Genomic DNA, 19,649 nt, shown 5'->3' on the forward strand with positions numbered 1-19,649 from the left:
TAATATACCTGCTAGTTGGAGTGCAGGGCCAACCCATCAGATAGGTGAGGGGATGCCAACTTCCATGCCCTTGTTTGTCTCTGCCACTTCTGTCCTCCTTAACTGGAAAACAAAGTGGAAGTGTGCAGGAGAGTGACAAGCTAAAGTATCACTCTTCCTCTCCTTCCTTTTCTAGGCCAGGGAGCCAGAAGAGCAGAGGTTACATAAGAAAAGCCAGGAGGGATCAGGCCAAAAACCCATCTAGTCCAACCTTCTGTATCTCACAGTGGCCCACCAGATAAGAGGTACTACCTGGAGAGGCTGGGGGTTGAACCTGGGACCTTCTGCATACAAAGCATATGCTCTATTGCTGCACTATGGCCATCCTTTAAGGAGGCTGGCACATCACTGGGTAAAGAAGGGATGGCACTTGACAGGCAGTGTCAGTTGCCAGTCTTGGGGAACCAAACAAAATGAGAAAAAGCTGCATGCAGCAAATTTACTCTTACTAGAGAGGAAGGCTGCAGTCTTTCAAGACACTTACTTGGGAGCAAGTCCCATTGAACACAGTGGAACTTACTTTTGAGTAGACATGCCTAAGCTCGCACTGTTGTGCACAGTGCGAGATGTTCCAAGCCAGCCTATGCATGTGCGCAAAGGGAGATGTTCCAAATCTATGCATGTCTTTTCAGAAGTTAGTTCCATTGAGTTCAATAAGACTTACTCCCAGGTAAGTTTGTACAGCATTGCAACCACCTGGCTGGGCATGCCATTTTTGCAGAGGCTGCGCTGCAAAATTCTCTGGGAACGGGAACAGGGCTGGCGGGTCATTCAGAGAGACTGTACAATCCCCTCTGCGCGCTTTCCTGGGAGTCAGCCCCATTGAACACAGCGGGACTTGCTTCCCAGCAAGGGTGCAAGAGCCACAAGGACCAGTAATTGGATTGCACAGTGCAATCATTGGACTGGGACAGGATCGCAGCCTCACCACGGCTCTCCCAGCCCAGCCCCCAGGGGTCACTCCAGCCTCAGCGTCCGCTTGGCTTGTGGCTGCTTCGCAAGGCCACTGGGAGGCGCTTCCTCCGTTCCTCTTCCTCTTCCACCCAGGAGACAGGGCGAAGGGAAACCGCCATTTTCTCGCTTCCCCAGCTGGTGTGAGTGGTCGCAGCTGGGTCTCTTTGCGAGGAGGGGAGGCAGGCAGCGATGCCAGGTGAGTGTGGGACCCAGGGGTGAGCATCCAAGGTCTGGGGAGGGATGCAGCTGGCTGCCTGGCTAAGGCACTGCAAAAGGGATGACGCCCCCTTCGCTCTAATCTCTCAGCAGGTCTTGGGGTGGGGGCTCAGTGCTGTGGCTCTGAGTCGAGAGGGGCAAAAGGGGGGCTGATTATCCTCTTCCCCATTCCAGTCCCCAGATGGGGCTGCGGTGCTGAAGAAGAGGTGGGGACGTGCCCTTTCCAAAATCCCTCATGCCTTATAAGACTTTGGGGTGAATTGAGAAGGGAAGGGGGTGGCCTCCCACTTGCAGCCCCCCCCCCCCTTGATTCTTTCCCTGCAGAAAGGGAGCTCTGGGGAGAAGGAATCAGCAGAGTAAACTACAATCCTATCCACACTTTCCAGGGAGTAAGACCCACTGGCTATAATGAGTAGACATGAATAGGATTGGGCTCTAATTTCCTCCTCTCTTTGCATGGAAAGGAGGATTGCAAGGAATGGGTGTGCTTGTGTGCATGTATTGCACATGTATTAATATATGTATTGAACGAATACATGCTTTTGTTGTACCACCTCTGATCATGGTTTCACTGCTCTCTGCTTCGCATGGTGTGGTATTTTCAGGGTGCACGGTACAGGTTGGTTTGTTATCAGATGCATCCGTGTGCTGCTGTGGCTATCTCTATATCTTTACAAAATGCCAAAAATGTTAGTAGCTTTCAGAGGTGTGTCATGTGCAAAGCAACGTGCCCTGCGAGGTGGCCATGGCCACCTAGTGGGTGTAGGAACATGTGCGCCACAGTGGCAAGCATGCTTTTAGGTACTTACCTGATGCACGAAGCAGCGATAATCCTCCTTCCTGTTAGGATGGAAATAGATTTGGCAGGCAATTGTTGTGGCTCAGGTTTGCCAAGGGTACACCCTTGGAAAGAATTGCAGCCTGTTTGGTGTTTCTTCATGGCTTTAATCATCTGCCGAGACATACATCATGGACAAAGTTTCTGTTTCTACGTTTCTGTTGCTGATGTTATGTGTGTGTATTTGGGTGAGCAGTTGTGACTATAATTGGCCAAGAGTCTTAAAACTGAGCATCGGTGGACCTCCTGCATGTGAGTCTGGAAGAAAGATCTCATCCACAGCTGAAATCCCTTTCAGTTCAAACATGCCCATCTGAGGAGAACAGGGGGCCTTGTGGAGTTCCAGTGGCTGATGAGAAATGGAGGAAGGGGTTCCTGTATGTATATCTTAACAGATATACAAACTCTTCTGAAAACAACATCCAGTGCAATCCTATGGGTGTGCTCTCGGAAGAGTATTAATTGGTCTGTATGTATAGGGGGGCCAGTTCTCAGCTTTTCAACTAGGAGATAGTATAGGCAAAACTGCTGCAAGAAGGACTGTGTTCGGCATCTTGGGATACCAGGAGGTGATCTTGCTCTCCTTTTGTGTAAAACAGTGTTATTCAACCTTGGGGCAAAGCCTCAGTTGTGGGGTCACACAGGAACAGAAAAGGTTGAAGACTAGTGAACTAGAGCACCACCAGGTTAAAGGGGAGACATCTGGTGCACCCCTTTACTTATCAGGAACTTGTGTCCTATTGCAGCTCAGGTTCTTAGCAATTGTGCAAAAATAGCTTTTACTAGTGCCAGGCTTCATGACCAACTTTTTCTGTTATCTCTAATAAGAGAGATTATCTAAGAAAATAATAAGATAATATCTTGTTAATGTTATCTTAATATTATAATATTAATAATAATTATTAATAAATAAGATCATGTTGGCAACCTTCAGTCTCGAAAGACTATGGTATCACGCTCTGAAAGGTGGTTCTGGCACAGCGTCTAGTGTGGCTGAAAAGGCTGATTCGGGAGTGACAGTCCCTTCCACGCTGGGAGCAAGTGCAGTCTGTCCCTGGTCTGTCTCCCTGGCTATGGGCCTTCCTTCTTTGCCTCTTTGCCTCAGTCTGTTGGCCAAGTGTCTCTTCAAACTGGGAAAGGCCATGCTGCACAGCCTGCCTCCAAGCGGGCCGCTCAGAGGCCAGGGTTTCCCACCTGTTAAGGTCCACTTCTAAGGCCTTCAGATCCCTCTTGCAGATGTCCTTGTATCGCAAGGATAAGATAATAGGATAATATTATCTAATAATAATATTTGGTTACAGCGAACAGTGCTGGAAGGGTGAAACAGGGGCAGGGAGTGGGCAGAGACGGGGGTGGGTTGGGCAGATCGATTCTGTCCTCATCCCAGGGCCTATGGTGGGTCCCTAGTCTCATACTTTATTTATTGGGGTCGTGGCACAAAAAGGATTGAAGACCACCGGTGTAAAAGATCTTTCTCTAGGTAGAAGCTGAGAACCCCATTGCTATGGCCGAAAGAGCCTGCGAACAAGCCTAATGCAAAGGCCACATGGGACCCTTGCTTAGTCTAATCTTAGCTTCTGTTCTCCTGCAGTTCTCTTACTTCATCTTTTAACTGTGATTTGGTAAATCACAGTTTCATTGAGTTCCTGGTAAATGTTGTTTTGCAGTATTTTGATGACATCATTTTGCTTTCCTATATTATTATTTGGTTGTGCACAAAAGGTTTGAGGGCTGTTACGTTTGCGTAGGAGCAAAAGTCACAATTTTCAAGAAAAGAACAGTATTCTGTCGTTTGTGCTGGCCTTGGGAGCCAGCCAGAATGTGTTCTTTCCAGTGGTCTTTTTTTTAATTCTGGAAGAGGCGGAGGTCTCATAGCTGGTGAGGTGCTGAGGATCTTGGAAGCCAGCAAGATGTCTTGCTACATTCTAAGCACCCCAGAGGTCATTGTAGGTCCCCACCTTTCTCTTAGACCTGGAGAAGGGCAAGGGCGCTCCCTGACCTCATGCTGAGTTTCTTTTACCAGATTAAAAAGACAAGTTTGCCAACCATAAGTGCACCTGTTGGATATTAAAATATGGCAAACACATTAAAATACATGTGCGTAGATGCATAGTACATCTCTCCACCAATACAACCAAATACAAAATGCTTAGAGACATTAAGACAGTAAGCATGTAAATGGGTATGCAGTTTAAATTATGTTTATCCATAATAACATGCCATGGTTCTTCCAGTAATGTACAAATTTCTGTCCGTTGTATATCGTGTTAATAATGTATTTCTCTATCTGTTGAATCAAGTAAATGTGTTTCATTGATTTAGTTACAAGCTATCAATTGTTCTTCCATTTCTGAAGAGGAAGTGGATGCTTGGGTTTCCCATTGTGTGCTAATATCTGTTCTTTTTGATGCTTTTAATGAATTCAGTGTCTTTAGGTTTCTAACCTTACCTATGTTCTCATTTAGGAACTGGTGGGAGCCTTTCTCCTGGAGAAGGGATGTCATGTAATAGACCAGTTACTTCTGAATCTTGTGCCACACCAGAAGATAATCCAGACCAGGACCTGGCTAAAGAGCAGCACCGACTGCAGACATATACCAATTTTCCCAGCCAAAGTCCTGTTTCCACCTTGGCTCTAGCCCAAGCTGGCTTCTTCTACACTGGAGAGGGAGACACGGTGAAGTGCTTCAGTTGTCATGTAACTGTAGGAGGGTGGCAGCCCAGTGACTCGGCAATGGGGCGACACAAAACCGTTTCTCCAGGCTGCAAGTTTGTTAGCAGCTTTAACTTTAGGAGGAACGACACGTGTCCGATTCTCTCAAACTGTCACCCCAGAATTGAAAATGGCTCAGCTGACCCCTCTCTCCAAAATGCTGCTGATGAACTCTCTTCTGATAACAGTGCGGATTATCTGCTAAGAAGCGGGCAAGTTGTGGACCTCTCGGATACTGCGTATCCTAGAAATCCTGCCATGTGTAGTGAAGATATGAGACTGAGGTCTTTCAGCAATTGGCCATCCTATGCCCCTGTCTCTCCAAAGGAGCTGGCCCATGCTGGACTCTATTACACCGGCATAGATGACCAAGTGGCCTGCTTCTGCTGTGGAGGCAAGCTGAGAAACTGGGAACCTTGTGATCAAGCGTGGTCGGAACACAGTCGCCATTTCCCAAGGTGTTTCTTTGTCCTTGGCCACGATGTTGGAAACCTTCCAACTCACTCTGCTGATGCCGAGCTGGAAAGAAATGATATACGTAACACAACCCTTCCCCACAATCTGTCTATGGCAAATTATGAAGCCCGCATTAAGACATTTGTGACATGGAGGTATCCGGTTAGCAAGGAGCAGCTTGCCCAAGCAGGGTTTTATAGCATGGGTAAGCTGGATGGAGAGTTTCATAGTTTGTCTTACCTTCCTTCACCTGCCGCTGATTTTGTTAAGATGTTTCATTCCCTTTAAAAATAAGTAAGGAGAAATGAAGGTGAAGAAGCATAACTTTTCACATGCAAGACTCTGCTCACGTTTTTAATAGCCCACATTTTTAGCTGTTCTTAAACGCCTGTTGTTTTGCCTGATAGTGGTGGGGCTGGAACCACCCACATTGCTGCAGAGGGATCCAGAAGGGGTGAAAAAAGCATGCTTCTATCTGCATATGGGGGTGGTGAAGGCAGAGAGCATTTTAGCACTGCGCAAACTCATGGTTGCTGACTGTTGAAAGCAGCAACCAACACAAGAGCAGGCTGCTGAAATCAGCAAGAGCTGTTAACTAGTCAGCAAGTGCTGAGGTGCCCTTCTCCCCACAGCAGTCAGTGTTAAGAGCATCCTTTGCTCAGTACAGTGGCTGACATTTGTGCCAGCAAACTGCCTCCTCACCTGCCACTGTTAATTCCACCTTTGACCAGTATCTCTGATTCTTGGGGGGGAGGGGGGAGTTTACATGCTGTCCAGTTATATCCAGCCAGTGTGCTTCCAGGTTGAGCTCCTGTTCCTGATGGATCCTGCCACCTTGTTCAACAAGCCACAAATTCAAAGACAGACTTTTATAACCAAGGGTGACCTTTAGCATTCTTGCAACTGTAGGATTTTGCATCTCTTGATTATCAGAAGCTGCATTATGTGGCTTAATCCCTTGGGTTATTTTTTCTTTCTGGTGTCCGAATGGTCCTCATGGCATGGTGAGGAAGACAGAAGGAATATTGCCTAATGATGACATCTAGTTTATTCCAAAATATATTTGGATCCTTGTGCGTGACCCACGCATTGTTCCGAAGTGTTGTAGAATGTTAGAAATAATCGTAGAGGTCGTCTAGTCCAGCCCCCTGCTTAGTGCAGGTAACTGCTAGAACATCCCTGACTGGTGGTCATCCAGCTTCTATTGTAAACCTCCACTGAGGGAGAGCACACTACTGCACAAGGCAGTTTGTTTTAGTGCCAAACAGCTAAAACAGTTAGGAAAGTCTTCCTCATGTCTAGCTGAAATATACTTGTAGTTTTAATTGATTCTAGTTCTGCTTTCAGAAGATTCAGAGAACAAGACCTCCCCTCCTTCTGTGTGGCAACTCTTCAAATACCTGGAGATGGCTCCCCTTAGTCCTCTCTTCTCCAGGCTACACATACAAGACTCTTATAACTGTTCCTCATAGGACCTGATCTCCAGACCCCTCACCATCTTAGTTGCCAACCTCTGAACCCACTCCAGCTTATCAACGTTCTTCTTACAAGTAGTGTCCACTGGGCATAAGTAAGTCTGCTTCTCTGATGCAGTCTGTGATCATGGTTCAGTGGCTGTTCTCCCCGGCCTCTCAGTTAGACTAAGAAGTGCTAATGAATTGGTTGTATGTATTTGTAAAATTCATGACCTACCTTGAATTTCCAGCGATTCTCATGATGGGGAGCAACAATTTAAACCACAAAACACAGTGCAAGGATGTCAGTTCTGTTTTTGCATAATTAAATGTGAGGGTTTCCCCCACCCACCCCCAGGAAGTTTAAAATGGTGTTTTGGAGCTGCTAAATTTGTTAAGTGGCAAATTGTTAAATGCCAAATGACCAAGTAACACATGCAAGCTCAATTTTTAACACACTGGGTTAGAAAAGAAAGTGAAAGTTAATGAAAGTGGTGTTTGTGAAACAGAATGTAGCTGAAGGCTGTACTTCTCTGTGATCAATTATCTATACTGTGTTCCAGGAAAGTCTGCAATTCATCAGACCCCCCCCCCCCCGCCCCGCTTTATTGATTCCTAAATGAAAAGATCACTGGTAGCTTATCCACCACTTCTGTCCATCACAACGTACAGCCTCAGTGGAAAGTATTGCACATGTTCCAGGGTTCTCAGTTCATGGGGGGGGGGGAGGGGAGTGGTAAGGCCCAATAAACCTGACCAGCATCACACATGAAGTGTGCATGCTATAACGTCCCCCAGAATTGTCTGTGAGAAGTTTCTTGGCAGCCAAAGTAATGAGGAAAAGGTAGAAAGTTCAGAGAACCCGTGGTCGAATCCTTGAATTATCCTGAGCGTATAAATGTACTTGTTGTAACAATTGCTCAATTGTTGTGCAGTTGATATTTTTACAGTGCAAAGCTGGAAGGAAGTCTATTGTGAACTGGAGTTTTATTGGCCAGCTGTAAAAGGACGATTGGCTGGCACAGTTTTTCTTGTTCATTCTAGTGCCCTGACCCTTATTCCTCTTTTTTTTTTTTTTTTTTTGTAGGGGATGGTGACAATGTTGTGTGCTTTCACTGTGGTGGTGGCCTGCAAAAATGGGAGGTGGGTGAAGATCCTTGGGAGCAGCATGCCAAGTGGTTTCCTGGGTAAGATCCTTTATTCTGTGCTTAATTCTGTACCTGCTTTTTGCATAGTCACATGCCCTTTTCCTGTGTTCTCAGTGTTTGGGCAAACAAATGGTTTCTGCAGAGTTACCCTGCTCACCACTCCAGGCTCAGAATCTAAGCCCTCTGCGATCTCTCTTGCAAAGCCCTCTCTGACCTGCCCTTTAAATTTTTCTTAACCTGTTTGTGGGATGCCACATTCTAGGCAGCAGCATTTATCCTTCAGTTGAAGAAGAGTGGCTATCCCAGAGAAGGTTCTTGTAGGCAGGATTGTATGTAAGTAGCAGATTGGAGCAGCATTGGCATCTTCTCCCTGTGTCATCCCCTGCCTTGCAGGGCTCATTGACTGCAAATGTGCCACTGTTAACTTTGCTAAATACCAGTGATGACAGATCCCAGTATATCAGAATCAGTCATCTGCCGAATCTGCCCATTGGTCCATCTAATTCAGTGTTGTCAACGCTGACTGGCAGTGGCCCTTCAGGTTTTCAGACAGGAGTCTGTTCCAGCCCTTCCTGGAGATGTTGCCAGGGATTGTGAACTCTTGCCACTCAGTATGGCGCCTGCATGTTGGAAAGTAGGGGGAGGAACCTGTAGAGATGAGGAGAGCTGTCAAATTTGCACAAAGAAATGGTCTGTTTTGTTGTTGGTTTTTACTTTGCTAAAGTTTTAAAGCAGCTTCTTTCTTTCTGTCTCTTTCTGTCTGTCTGTTTGTCTGTCTTAGGAAGCCTGCTCATTGAACATCCTTTCAAATGGCATTAGGTGTATATTTTGGCACTGGTTGTGTTATCTGTTTTTAAGATCTTTCCACATTTTCTTAATTCTGATATATTTGCTCTAGATGCAAGTACCTGGTAGAAGAGAAAGGAAAAGACTTTGTGAACAGCATTCACTTAACACATTCACCACAGGATTCTGCAGTAAGTGTATATGTGTGTCACCTCCAGTAACTATGCGTTATGAATTGCTCCCCAGAGAGTCTACTTTGAGATAAATGCAATTTTGCACTGTGAATTCATTGATCTTAAAGTCATTGATCCAGTTAAATTAATAGAAGGGCTTTCATTGCTGACTTTCAAGCCTTAATCCAGCTGCCTGCCTGTCTCTTACAGCAAACAGATGGTGTTCCCATATGTGACTGAAAAGGTTAATTGCTACAATAAAGGCACTGTATTCAAGTTACTTAATCTTGTTTATCGTCCTTTTGATAAAGAAAGCTTATGGACAGCAAATGAGCTTAAGCATAAGAGACCCCTTTTGCAAATCTTTGTCCAAGAAGGGATGAAGGTGCATGTTGCTGATACTGGCAGTGTAGCTTGATGGTTTAAGTGACATAGTCAGCAATCCTAAACATAGTTACCACTATGTAAAGCTCCACTGAACTCAGTGGGACCTACTGCATAAGACTGCTGTTACCAAATGTGCAAATTGTGGTATGTATAATATAGAACTTCCATCAATTTTTGTCATTTATTACTTAAATACTGCTTTTCAACAGTAAAGTTATCCAAGTGGTTTTTGTAGCAAAAGGAGAGAACAGATTGTTCTCTGTCCCAAGGAGGTTTGCAATCTAGAAAGAACCACAAGGGAGACACCTGCAACATCCACTGGAGAATTCTATGCGGGGATGAACAGGGGCAGTTGCTCTCTCCCTACAAATTGGAAGAGTGACCCCTTTGAAAGCTGCTACTTTGCTCAATTATTAGGGATTATCAAAGTGTCTAAAACTGTTGGGTGCCTTACAGATTTTGTGTAAAATACCAAAGGCCCTACTTGCAGGCTTCCAGTCCAAATGTAACTTATCAAGTGACAGATGGTCTTTTGTGCTTTTATACCTCATCTCAGAATGCAGGAATCTCATCTTGGTTTTTCTTCCTAGATAAAGGCTGCTGAGAAGTCATTGCTTCTTACAGGTACGCATGCAGTCTCATATAACTGCCAGTTGAATTTGTGACCACCACCCTCCCATCTAATAGAGCCACAAAAAAGGGGGTGGGAGGGCTGTTGAATACCTGGTAAGGTCACAACACATGATTGATGGTCTGTGTTGACTTGGTAAGTCATGGGCTGTGCAAGCCTGCTTTGAAAGAAAGCCTTATAATGTAAAACTTTGCAGGGTCAAACGAGACATGCTCTTCAATTGCATAAAGGTGTGTGTTAGTGTTGATAGGCAGTGCATGGGGGCTGCACAAAACATGGTGAAATCATGGCAGAGAGATAGAAAAGCTTTAGTACTTGGTCTGCACCATGGTTTTATTTCCAGTCATGGTACCCCTTCTCCTTATATGCATCGTTTTTAACTGGGCGCAGGGGAACCTTCACTGATTTTCAGTGTAAGTTCCCTCCCTCCACTAAAAATAGCATGCCAGGGACATGACTGGAGTCAAAACCAGGGAGTGGAACATGATTGGTGGATAAGTACAAAAGCTCCTCTGCCTCACTCTAGTTTCATCATATTTTGTGCACTGTTCTTGGTACGTGTTTTGTCAACTGTTCCCCTCCACATCATCTGACCAACTTGTGCAATTAGAGGGTGTGTCTAGTTTCACCTTTACAAGCATCTGTTCAGGCAACAAGTTGTGGTGCAAGCCATGTTTTTTCTTCAAAGCAAAATAATAGTCCAGCACCAGGCAAGTAGTACGATTTTTGTGATCTACTTTCTTCAGCTTTCTTCCAGTCATGAAGGGTTTGGTGATAAAATTGTTAACAGGATGGCTATCTGACTTCAGCATTTTGCTTAAGTATTTAGAATTGCTCAGTGAGATCAACAACAACTGATCTATATATCTTTTTATCTCCTACTGATGTTGCAGATGAGGAACTTTTACAGAACCATTCAGTTCAGGATGCAATGCGCATGGGTTTCAGCCTAGAGGAAATTAGGAGGACTCTAGAAAGGAGGCAGCACCGGACCACTGGACACTACATACCTGTGGAGACTCTGGTCACAGATTTAATAAATGCACAAAGTGACAATGTGCACCATGTAGCCTCCGAAAGCACACTGCAGAAAGGTAAGCACTGTAAATATCAAAGCAGAAATGTAACAAAAAGATGCACCACTGATAATTTGAGTAAACATGTAGTGCTGGGGGCAGTAATATTTTTTCTAATAAGCGTGTGATCTTTACTCTTCATGGAGTGGAGTTTCTGTAGCCTGGAATGGTGCAGCATTCTTCCAGTATTTTTGCTCCATGTTATTCCTTTGGCTTAGCACAGCGTTTTTCAACCACTGTGCTGCATCACACTAGTGTGCCGCAAGGCTGCCTCAGGTGTGCCGTGAGATCAGAGCAGACAGGCAGCAGCCACACACGTGGGGGAAGCGACTGCTTTGAGCCTTACGCGCAGCAGAAGGAAAAGGAGCTGGCAGCCAGCCAGCAAAGGGGCTGGTCGTGGCTGCTTTGCTCTTGCTCCTGAGCAAGATGAAGGCTGCAACCCAATCCTGATTTAACTGGGAGTAAGGCCCATTGACTATTATGGGGTTTACTACTGAGTAGACATGCCTAGGATTGGGCATTAAGTCCTTGCCTCCTGGGCGACCAGAGAAGCTTCGAGGAGGTCCCAGGCGGGTGGAGTGAGGGAGTGAGTGAGTGAGAAACGAGGGAGTCAGGAACAGGCAAGCAGGTATGAAGTGAGTGAGTCTGCTAAGGCCACCAGCCTAAGAACTGAAAGGGTCCTGGATAGTCCCATTTCCTTGCCACAGTTTGCCTGCAACTCCCCAAAGTGACCCTCCCTGCATTGCCTTTTGTCTTTTAGGGGAAGGGCATTGGGCCCCAATCCTTTCCCTACTTACCTCGGAGTAAGCCCCATTGACTATAATGGGGCTTACTTCTGAGTAGACATGGCTAGGATTGGGCTTTTGGTCACACTTTTTTTTTCTTAAATACAGGAGCAGGCAATTGGCACTTCTCCCCACCCCACTCCCTCCCACAGGCACTTGCCCCCCAAATCTCGTAATTGCAGCGAGCACCTCTCTTACTGTCCTTCCCTTCACTCCTCCACACCTTCCAAAGGTTCAGAATCACTTGCTTCAAGTTCCCCGCACTCCAACTGAATCCTGTAGTTGTTTCACTCATGTCTCTTCATTGCCCCTCACCCCACAGCTCTCCTATGTGCTCAATCTGAGCTCTTTGCCAGCACTTTCTCGCATAACACTTTACGAACATTTTTCATCCTTTTCAAAATCACATATCCTTTCCTCTCCAAGCTTCTTGTGAGTTTCTTTGTCATGTAATAATATAATTGTAGTAATTATATTAACAATTAATTGTAATGTAGTGATTTAATGTAAGTAAAAAACTGGTAGTGTGCCTTGACAATTTTAGTGCCTTGTCGGTGTGCCGTGAGCTGAAAAAGGTTGAAAATGGCTGGCTTAGCACCTTGTGGAGTGGACTCTGCCTACTATTCTCTGTGTGAGATTTCCTTGCTTGAAGGACTCATGCTTGTTCAGATTGCAATAGAAAACCTTTTTAAAATGAGTTTAGTGAATCTTTGAACTGCTTGCTAGTTTGATCCATTGCCTTTTGTTGTAACTGTGTTTATATAGACAGTGGCCCACTTCAGACATGTATGTTACAGTTGTGGTTTATATTATCATGAATGAGCCCATCTTCCCTACAGACTTCTGTATTCCCCTCTCCTTCGCTGCATGTGAAGGAAGGCAATTGAAACTTCAAGTAACTCAAGTAACTCAAGTAACTCAAGTAATTCCCCGTTGCATCCAGGCTCAGGGGACCGTGATTACCTAATAGTAACGGTGGTTTGGTTTGTTAGAAAAACCATGATATCAAACTACAGTTCTACCTACATTTCCAAGGGTTTGGACATCATGGGAAACGAGTTCAAAAGTGGACCTTTTCTAGCTCATCCTCAGGCATGTGAAAGAAAAAAGGGAGAGCATGCGAGGCCCCCAGGGAGGACAAACTCGCTCACAGTCATCTGAACCAACCCAATTTTCTTTGACTAGGACACTGAGCTGCAAATAAATTTCTGTCTTGCCACTTCTACTGTGTTACTTGGAGGGGCTTGGTAAAGCCATCCTCTCTCAGTCTTTCTCAGTTGTCCTTTAAGCAAATCAAGGTTGTGGTTTCTTATGTACGGTTGAAAAATGTGAAAAAATAAATAATATTGTGTGTTCGATTTATTTCAGATCTCAGCACTGAAGAGAAATTAAGATGTTTGCAGGAGGAAAAGCTTTGTAAAATCTGTATGGACAAAACCATCTCAGTCGTCCTCATTCCTTGCGGACATCTTGTCGCTTGTAGGGCCTGTGCTGAAGCTGTTGACAAATGCCCTTTATGTTGTACAGTTATCTCAAAAAGGCAGGCAGTATATACATCCTAGTCAGGAGTATCATACTATGCAAGTACAAAACTGTCCTTTGGTGACAAGGGTAGGTTGGCCATGTGTGCAATATTAATGCCAAAATGGATCTGAAGGGAGCAGGACTAATTTAGTGCACTGATATTGTGTCAATTAAGTAGCTGCTAAATTGGGCTCTCGTCGTTTGACATTTAGCCCTGCTGGCCTGAATAGCCATTAATGAGCCTGAGAGCCACCTGTGTTAGGCTTTGGAAATCTGTCCTAGTGTATAATGCTTTGGATCTGACTCCTGCCTTATCACTTGCCTTAGATAAGCCACCTAGTTGGTTGCTCCAACCGTCTTTCCCAACCCCTTCATTGCATGACCCAGTGAAGGCTGTTAGAAGCAGAGGTTCCCCTAAAGGAGGACTTTTGTGCCTGGTAGGTGGGCCTGGCTTGCATGGTATGGAAGAGCATTTAGTCATGTCAACCCACAAATGGAATTTGAAGTGGTGACAGCACAGACAAATTTAACTCCTTGCTAAGGACGAGGCCATAGTTGCCCTGGTGGTCTGCTCTGCTCAAAATTGTGCTCACCCATTAGTTGAGGATTTGAAGCATGTCTGTCAGGAAGTCTCTGGGAGTTTGAAAGCCACAGTAAGTGCTTGCAGGGGAGGGAGGCAGCGGGGGTGAGGGGGAGGCAGCGACGCGATCTCCAGGATCACATCGCTCAGGGGAGCTGCAGGGACTGGGATGTACCCACCACTCCCTGCAGCAGTGTCCTGTGGGCGCGGGGAGCCCTGCGTGAGCGCTGCGTGAGTGGGTGAGCCCTGGGTGGGCTCCTCAGCCTGCAGAAAGTGAAAGTGGAGCGATTGTGCTCCATTTCCACAAAACCAGAAGTGGGGCGTGATCACTCCACTTTCACTTTCTGCATGCTGGGGTGCCCTGCAGACACTTGCACAGGGCTCCCCGCACCCCCAGGATGCTGCTGCAGGACTGGTGAGTACATCCCAGTCCCTACAGTTTCGTTAGTGACACGATCCTGGGGATCCACATGCTCCACAAAAATAAGGCTTTTAAACAGAGGATGAGCAGCAGTAGAAGGTCAGTGGGTCTCAGGTTCTGTATGTGTGACCTTCTGGATAACTAAGTGGAAAAACTATACGAGTATCTAAAATGCCTAAGCACTTGGTCTGCTGCCTAATGTAAGCATGGAGGCTGGGATAGAAACTGAGAGTCTAATCATGTGACCGGACTCCAGTGAGCTAGGGGGAATAATAGTCTAGGTGACCTTGTCAAAGACAAGCAAGAGCTTAGTGACATGTTTTATGAATTCCAGAATGATGGATTTTCTAACTTTTTTTTTTTTAAGTCTGTCTAAATGACTCATTAGGCTCCTATCAGTCAGGGCTGAATTGTGAATTTTGTAGTTTGAAGTCCTTTCGTTGACTTCAGTTGGTAGACACCAAAGTAGATGGTTTGAACATCCTTACTGTAAATTAATCCCTTTTATATTGCTTTGCAGATACAATTGTTCCCCAGGTTTTTTTCAGCTGCTGGTTATAGACCACAGGGAGTGTGTGGGTGTGTGATTGAATAATGTAATATTTTTTTTCCAGCTCACTTATTTCACTCCTTATATTTTTTAAAAGCTTAACTATGCTGCATGTCCATAGTCAAGCGGCTTACTATTTCTGCAGAGCCACATGTGCAGTAACTGAAGGGGTATGTGGCATCCTAGAAACACTAATGTGCACAAGATTTCTGCATTCAGTGCTAGAACTCCACAGGTGTACAGTACATGTGACCATAAGTTACATGTTTATATGAGAATCATTCAGGAGGAACTTATGTTTCAGGTTGCAGCCTGTGACCTTGGTTCAGGCTGCTGCAGAAGCTATTCAAACCAAGGTTGGAAGGAGCTGCTGAGTGGGTTCATCTACCTCTTGGTCCCAGATACAGCTGAGCTTTGCCAGGGCTAAGGCAGGAAGGGAACATCTGCACACTGCCCTGAGGAGCTGCCCTGCATGGCAACATTGTGCATCAGTCTTTAAATGTATTAGCTGCTTTGTTAAACCAGATGTTTATCACATATAATTTAATGCATAGTCATTACATGCACTTGAATATCATATTTAATTTCCGACTGTTGTTGTCTGGAAGTCCCTTTTATTGATGATTTTCCTGTTGCTGCTCCTATTCAATTTGAATGAGGTTTAAAACTTAGAGCAATAGTGCTAGATGGCTTCTGTCCTTACTTGGTAGTTCATCAATCATCCAACCCATTTGTTGTATCTTTGCAGCTTTCATTCTAATCTATTTGGTGCCCTTGGCAAGAAAATACTTTTTATATTGGGAATCATAAGATGCGATTCCAAATTCTCACATTGTTCATTGTTTTAGTTCACCTTTCTGTAGAAAAACAATGATCAGTTTTTTCTTTTCATTTAAAAAATTGTTAACATTGATAGATCTCTGAACTATGCATGTCTACTAATCAGCAGGCAGTATTGGAACATTTGTATAGAAAATTAGATGTGGAATCAAGGTTATATAATGTAAAGTTTGGTTGGCAATATTAATTGATGCTTAACAGAGAAATATTTTTTCCTCCTAGTTTAGAACTTTGAGCAAACCTATTCCAATGTACTGAGAAGATTTATTTTTTTTAAGTATTGTAATCATATAATATAAGCTTCAGGCTGTTTTGCAGTTCTGCTTTGGTGACCATTTTTAATAAAGTGATCTTTTTTTCTTATGGGTGGAAGCTTGTTTCTTGAACAACAGCAAAACAGTCATATGGACCACCACAAATAAGCCTGAGTTCTTATTCTCACTGTCCTTCTGTCTCCTCATACCCTTCCATTCTCAAGGTGCAGCAGTGAAAATATTTGGGAAACGAGTGCATTAAGATAAAGTGGTTAATAGGTAGAAAGGGGATTCTCACAAAGGAAAACTTGCTTATACAGCTTAGTAGTGCATGCTGGTTTAAAGCATTTGTTCTTCAGCTGACAAGGGTTTCGGAGCGGTTTACAGGAAATCAATGTAAAAGTCATGACAATGGCAGGGCGGGGAGGAGTGTGCTGTCAGGCCACACGGGCTTTTCCCTTTTCCTTCCTCACGGGCAGTTCTGTGGCCACTGAGTGCAGAGGGGAACAGTCAGCTTGAAAGGTGCCAGCACAGGCAATAGCAAGGATGCATATGATTTTTTTTAATGAAATGAATACTAACAATGGGACTACTATTATAGTCTGGTTCCCTATATCAACCTCAACAAGAATGTTGGCAATGCATTCATGTATTATGTGTGGCTGTTGTAGGGCAGCAATGTTGCCTCTTGCAAATCTGGTTGTTTCAGGATGGGGCAGGGACAAAAGGACTTCTGCTTCCCTTCTGAGAGGCAGCTCTGAAATTGCATCAGTACCAAGAGTCATTGCTGAAATGGTTTGTAGTAACCTTGCTACGTAATCTAAAAGTCTAAGACAGAGCAGCATCATGTCTATAGAGGTGCTCTCGTAGGCTGCATTGAATAGAGAACCTGTTGCTTAAGAGGAATTTTCCACAGGCTTGTGAAGAGGGGCACAACAGTGTCCTTCTTGTTGATCATGATCTTTATGTACCATTTACCTCCCCCCTTGCATAGGTTTTCTGCCTTGTATTTCTGAGGACAAAGTTACTTTGTATTCAGAATCTTAACAATTTTCTAGCATGCTTATAGCATTAGTACAAGCAAGACACACAACTTTGCAGGAATGTAATGAAACCCAAACAAAGACAATGGGCTGTGGGATAGATAATCCACAGATACAGACTCCACTGATACCCAAGGACGCCTGTACTTTTGTTGAAAAGTGGTATGTGAACTTTAATGTTTGTATAGCTCTTTCTGACTGTGCAAGGTGCTTTCACATGGACCATCTTGATGTTTGTCCTTGCAACAACCTTGTTAGGGAAGTATGCCAGCATTGCAGGTGAGAAGACTGAGGCAGAGAGGGAATCACTTGCTTAAGACCACCTATGGTGTTTGTGCAGAGACAAGATTTGAATCGGAGGAAGCAGTGGCACATCACTAGGGCTTGTGTCACCTGGTGCAGGAGATCATGAAATTACACAATGATTGATATATTATTCAAAAATACCAAGATTTAAAATTTTTTGGCCAGTAGTTGTTTTACATTCCCCCCCCCCCCCGTGCACCACTGGTGCAACCCGCACCCTCCTGCCACTAGTGGGGGGAAGTCCTGATTCAGAATTCAGTCTCATGGGTACTATCCTACACTAAAACTCCTTGCTACTCTATCTGCTTTCTCCACACCATGCATAATTATATGTCTCAATGTGTTAGTCTAACAAACATCAAAGTCTTTCCTCTTCATGTTTCTGCTGCTACTGTTTGCCCCATGGTTGAAGTAGCTCTTCTCCAAAACTTAGGGTTTCCTAGGAACAGTTCAGGCAACAAGATAAAATGTCCCGGGGGGGGGGGGTGTTAAAGCCCAGGGCTGATGGAATGGTGAAGGTCAGTGGTTCTGAAACTGGGTTATGATCCAATTTTTGGTGGTTCGTGAAACTGACAGGGCAGATTAGGTTATGTGCATCAAGAGCTAAACAAGCTGCTACTTGGAGGGGGAGCACTGCTGCCCAAACACCAATATGACCTTACCCCTTGGCATTTAGAATTCAGGCAGCAGCCTCTATGGCCTCTAAAAAGTTTGGAAACCAATGGTGTAGGTTCTTACTGAAGACCTGGCTATTGCTAGTTAGCAGTCCTCCTTGCCTGCCCTTGTACTTTGTACCTGCTTCATTTTTTCCCATGCTAATACCATATGAGCCACAGCCTCTCTTAACTGCATTGGCTTGAACCTGCCAGCCTTGCCAATCAGCCAGAAAAGTTCCCATCAACTAACATTTCTTTTTGCTTCCAAATATATGCATATTGAAATGCCCTTGTTCTAAATGTTAAAGAACATTAACCCCCCTCAAGGCCCCCAGTGGACTGAGACGTGGAGTCAATATTAATATTTAGGCTTTATGTACAGTTGACTCCACTTTGTAGTTCTGCTGTCATCAGCTCTTGCAACAGATCCATATAATCTTCAAAGGTGGGGATTTCAGCTTTCATGAGAGCGAAGGCCTATTATTTTGCAGACACAGTGATACAGCCCCAGAATCTCTGTGCTGCAGAAACACTTCTGACAGGTCTGAAGCGTGTGTGTTATGTAAAGTGGGTGTCTTGTTCTCTGCCTGCAATTCCAGGGGACAGAAAGAGGACAAGTGCTTCTTAATGTCAGTCTAATGGAGCATTCCCTTCCCATAAGGTTTCTTTCAATATTAATTGCATTTGTGAAATGCAGCAATGGGGAGAAAAGGCAAGAATAAAAATTCTGCATAGATATTCTGCATGTGTACAGTATACAAAACGGCACTGGTGACTTTCCTCATTTCATGCATGGCTTGCTCCCTGGCAAGAGAGGTAGAGAAGTGTTCCCCCCTTCTTCCCAATGAACTGGAACTGTGAACCTTCCCAACGAATGGGAACTGTGAACACACAGATGATTTAAGATCCTAACTCTGTGTAATATACATACATAATAATGTTGGCATCCTTCAGTCTCGGAAGACTATGGTATCGCACTCTGAATAGTGTTCTGGAACAGAGTGTCCTCTCCAGTGCGCGAAGCCTGGGTAAGGTAGGTATGGCTGTTACCCATGCAGCAAATCCCCCCTCTCCACGTCACTGAAATGGTCCAATGGAAAGGCAGAGGCCAATACGGTTGGTTCCAGCGGCGTCGCAGGAGTTGCCAGAACGTGATTGTGTTCAGCCATGAACTGCCTCAGGGACTCTGACTTCGGATTTTGCCTCGAGGTTGACTCCTGAAGCCTTTTCCATAACTGGATGTAGCCACAAGGCAGCGGAGGTTTGGGATCAGAGTTTTCCTTCTCTCAGATGAGCTGCCTTCCCAGACTAACGAGTCCCATCTACCCGGTGGCTGTTCAGTCGCCTCTTACGACAAGTACAGCCAAACTGAGGGCCTATTCTAATCCCCAGCCCTCAGGGGAAATACATACATACATACATACATTGATGGTCCATCCTCATTGGCAATCTTTCCAATGTGGCCCACACTCGTGCCATACTGTAAAAAAGTTGGAGAGGGTAAGCGCTATCTTTGCGCCAGAGCAAATGTCCAATTATTGTGGTCCTAGAACCACTAAGTGTTTTTCATAGGCTGGGAGGTAGAACTTGGCCTTGCTACTATGGGGACCATGTGACACTGGTCTCCCCTCTGCTGGAAGTGGAGATGGCTGGGGTAGAGGGGCATCAAGGTGGCCTCGCAGGTGGCCTGGCCCTTCAAAAGAGGCACTGTTTGGGGAAAGAGGGTGCTAAGTGAAACCTTAATTGGGGGGCAAGTCATCCACGCCAGTCAGGGATGGCCCAACCAAACTGAAATAGCCCCTGACCTTCTCACTGAGCT

General features: G+C 45.0%; 1 protein-coding gene across 1 annotated transcript; it reads left to right on the forward strand.

Annotated features, from left to right (window-relative positions):
- The first annotated feature begins 1,094 nt into the window (after positions 1-1,094).
- Positions 1,095-15,915, forward strand: XIAP (X-linked inhibitor of apoptosis). The gene is made up of 7 exons (XM_066640155.1): positions 1,095-1,189; positions 4,513-5,421; positions 7,758-7,857; positions 8,717-8,795; positions 9,755-9,788; positions 10,689-10,889; positions 13,025-15,915. The coding sequence occupies exons 1-7, from the start codon at positions 1,183-1,185 to the stop codon at positions 13,216-13,218; spliced, it is 1,524 nt and encodes a 507-aa protein (XP_066496252.1). The 5' UTR covers positions 1,095-1,182; the 3' UTR covers positions 13,219-15,915.
- Positions 15,916-19,649: the final 3,734 nt, after the last annotated feature.

The sequence above is a fragment of the Tiliqua scincoides genome, chromosome 12 (genome assembly GCF_035046505.1).
Source record: "Tiliqua scincoides isolate rTilSci1 chromosome 12, rTilSci1.hap2, whole genome shotgun sequence".
NCBI lineage: Eukaryota > Metazoa > Chordata > Lepidosauria > Squamata > Scincidae > Tiliqua > Tiliqua scincoides.

Coding starts and splice junctions, on each gene's coding strand:
- XIAP (XM_066640155.1), top strand. Junction 7,858..8,716: donor CATGCCAAGTGGTTTCCTGG/GTAAGATCCTTT, acceptor TATTTGCTCTAG/ATGCAAGTACCTGGTAGAAG. Junction 9,789..10,688: donor GAAGTCATTGCTTCTTACAG/GTACGCATGCAG, acceptor CTGATGTTGCAG/ATGAGGAACTTTTACAGAAC.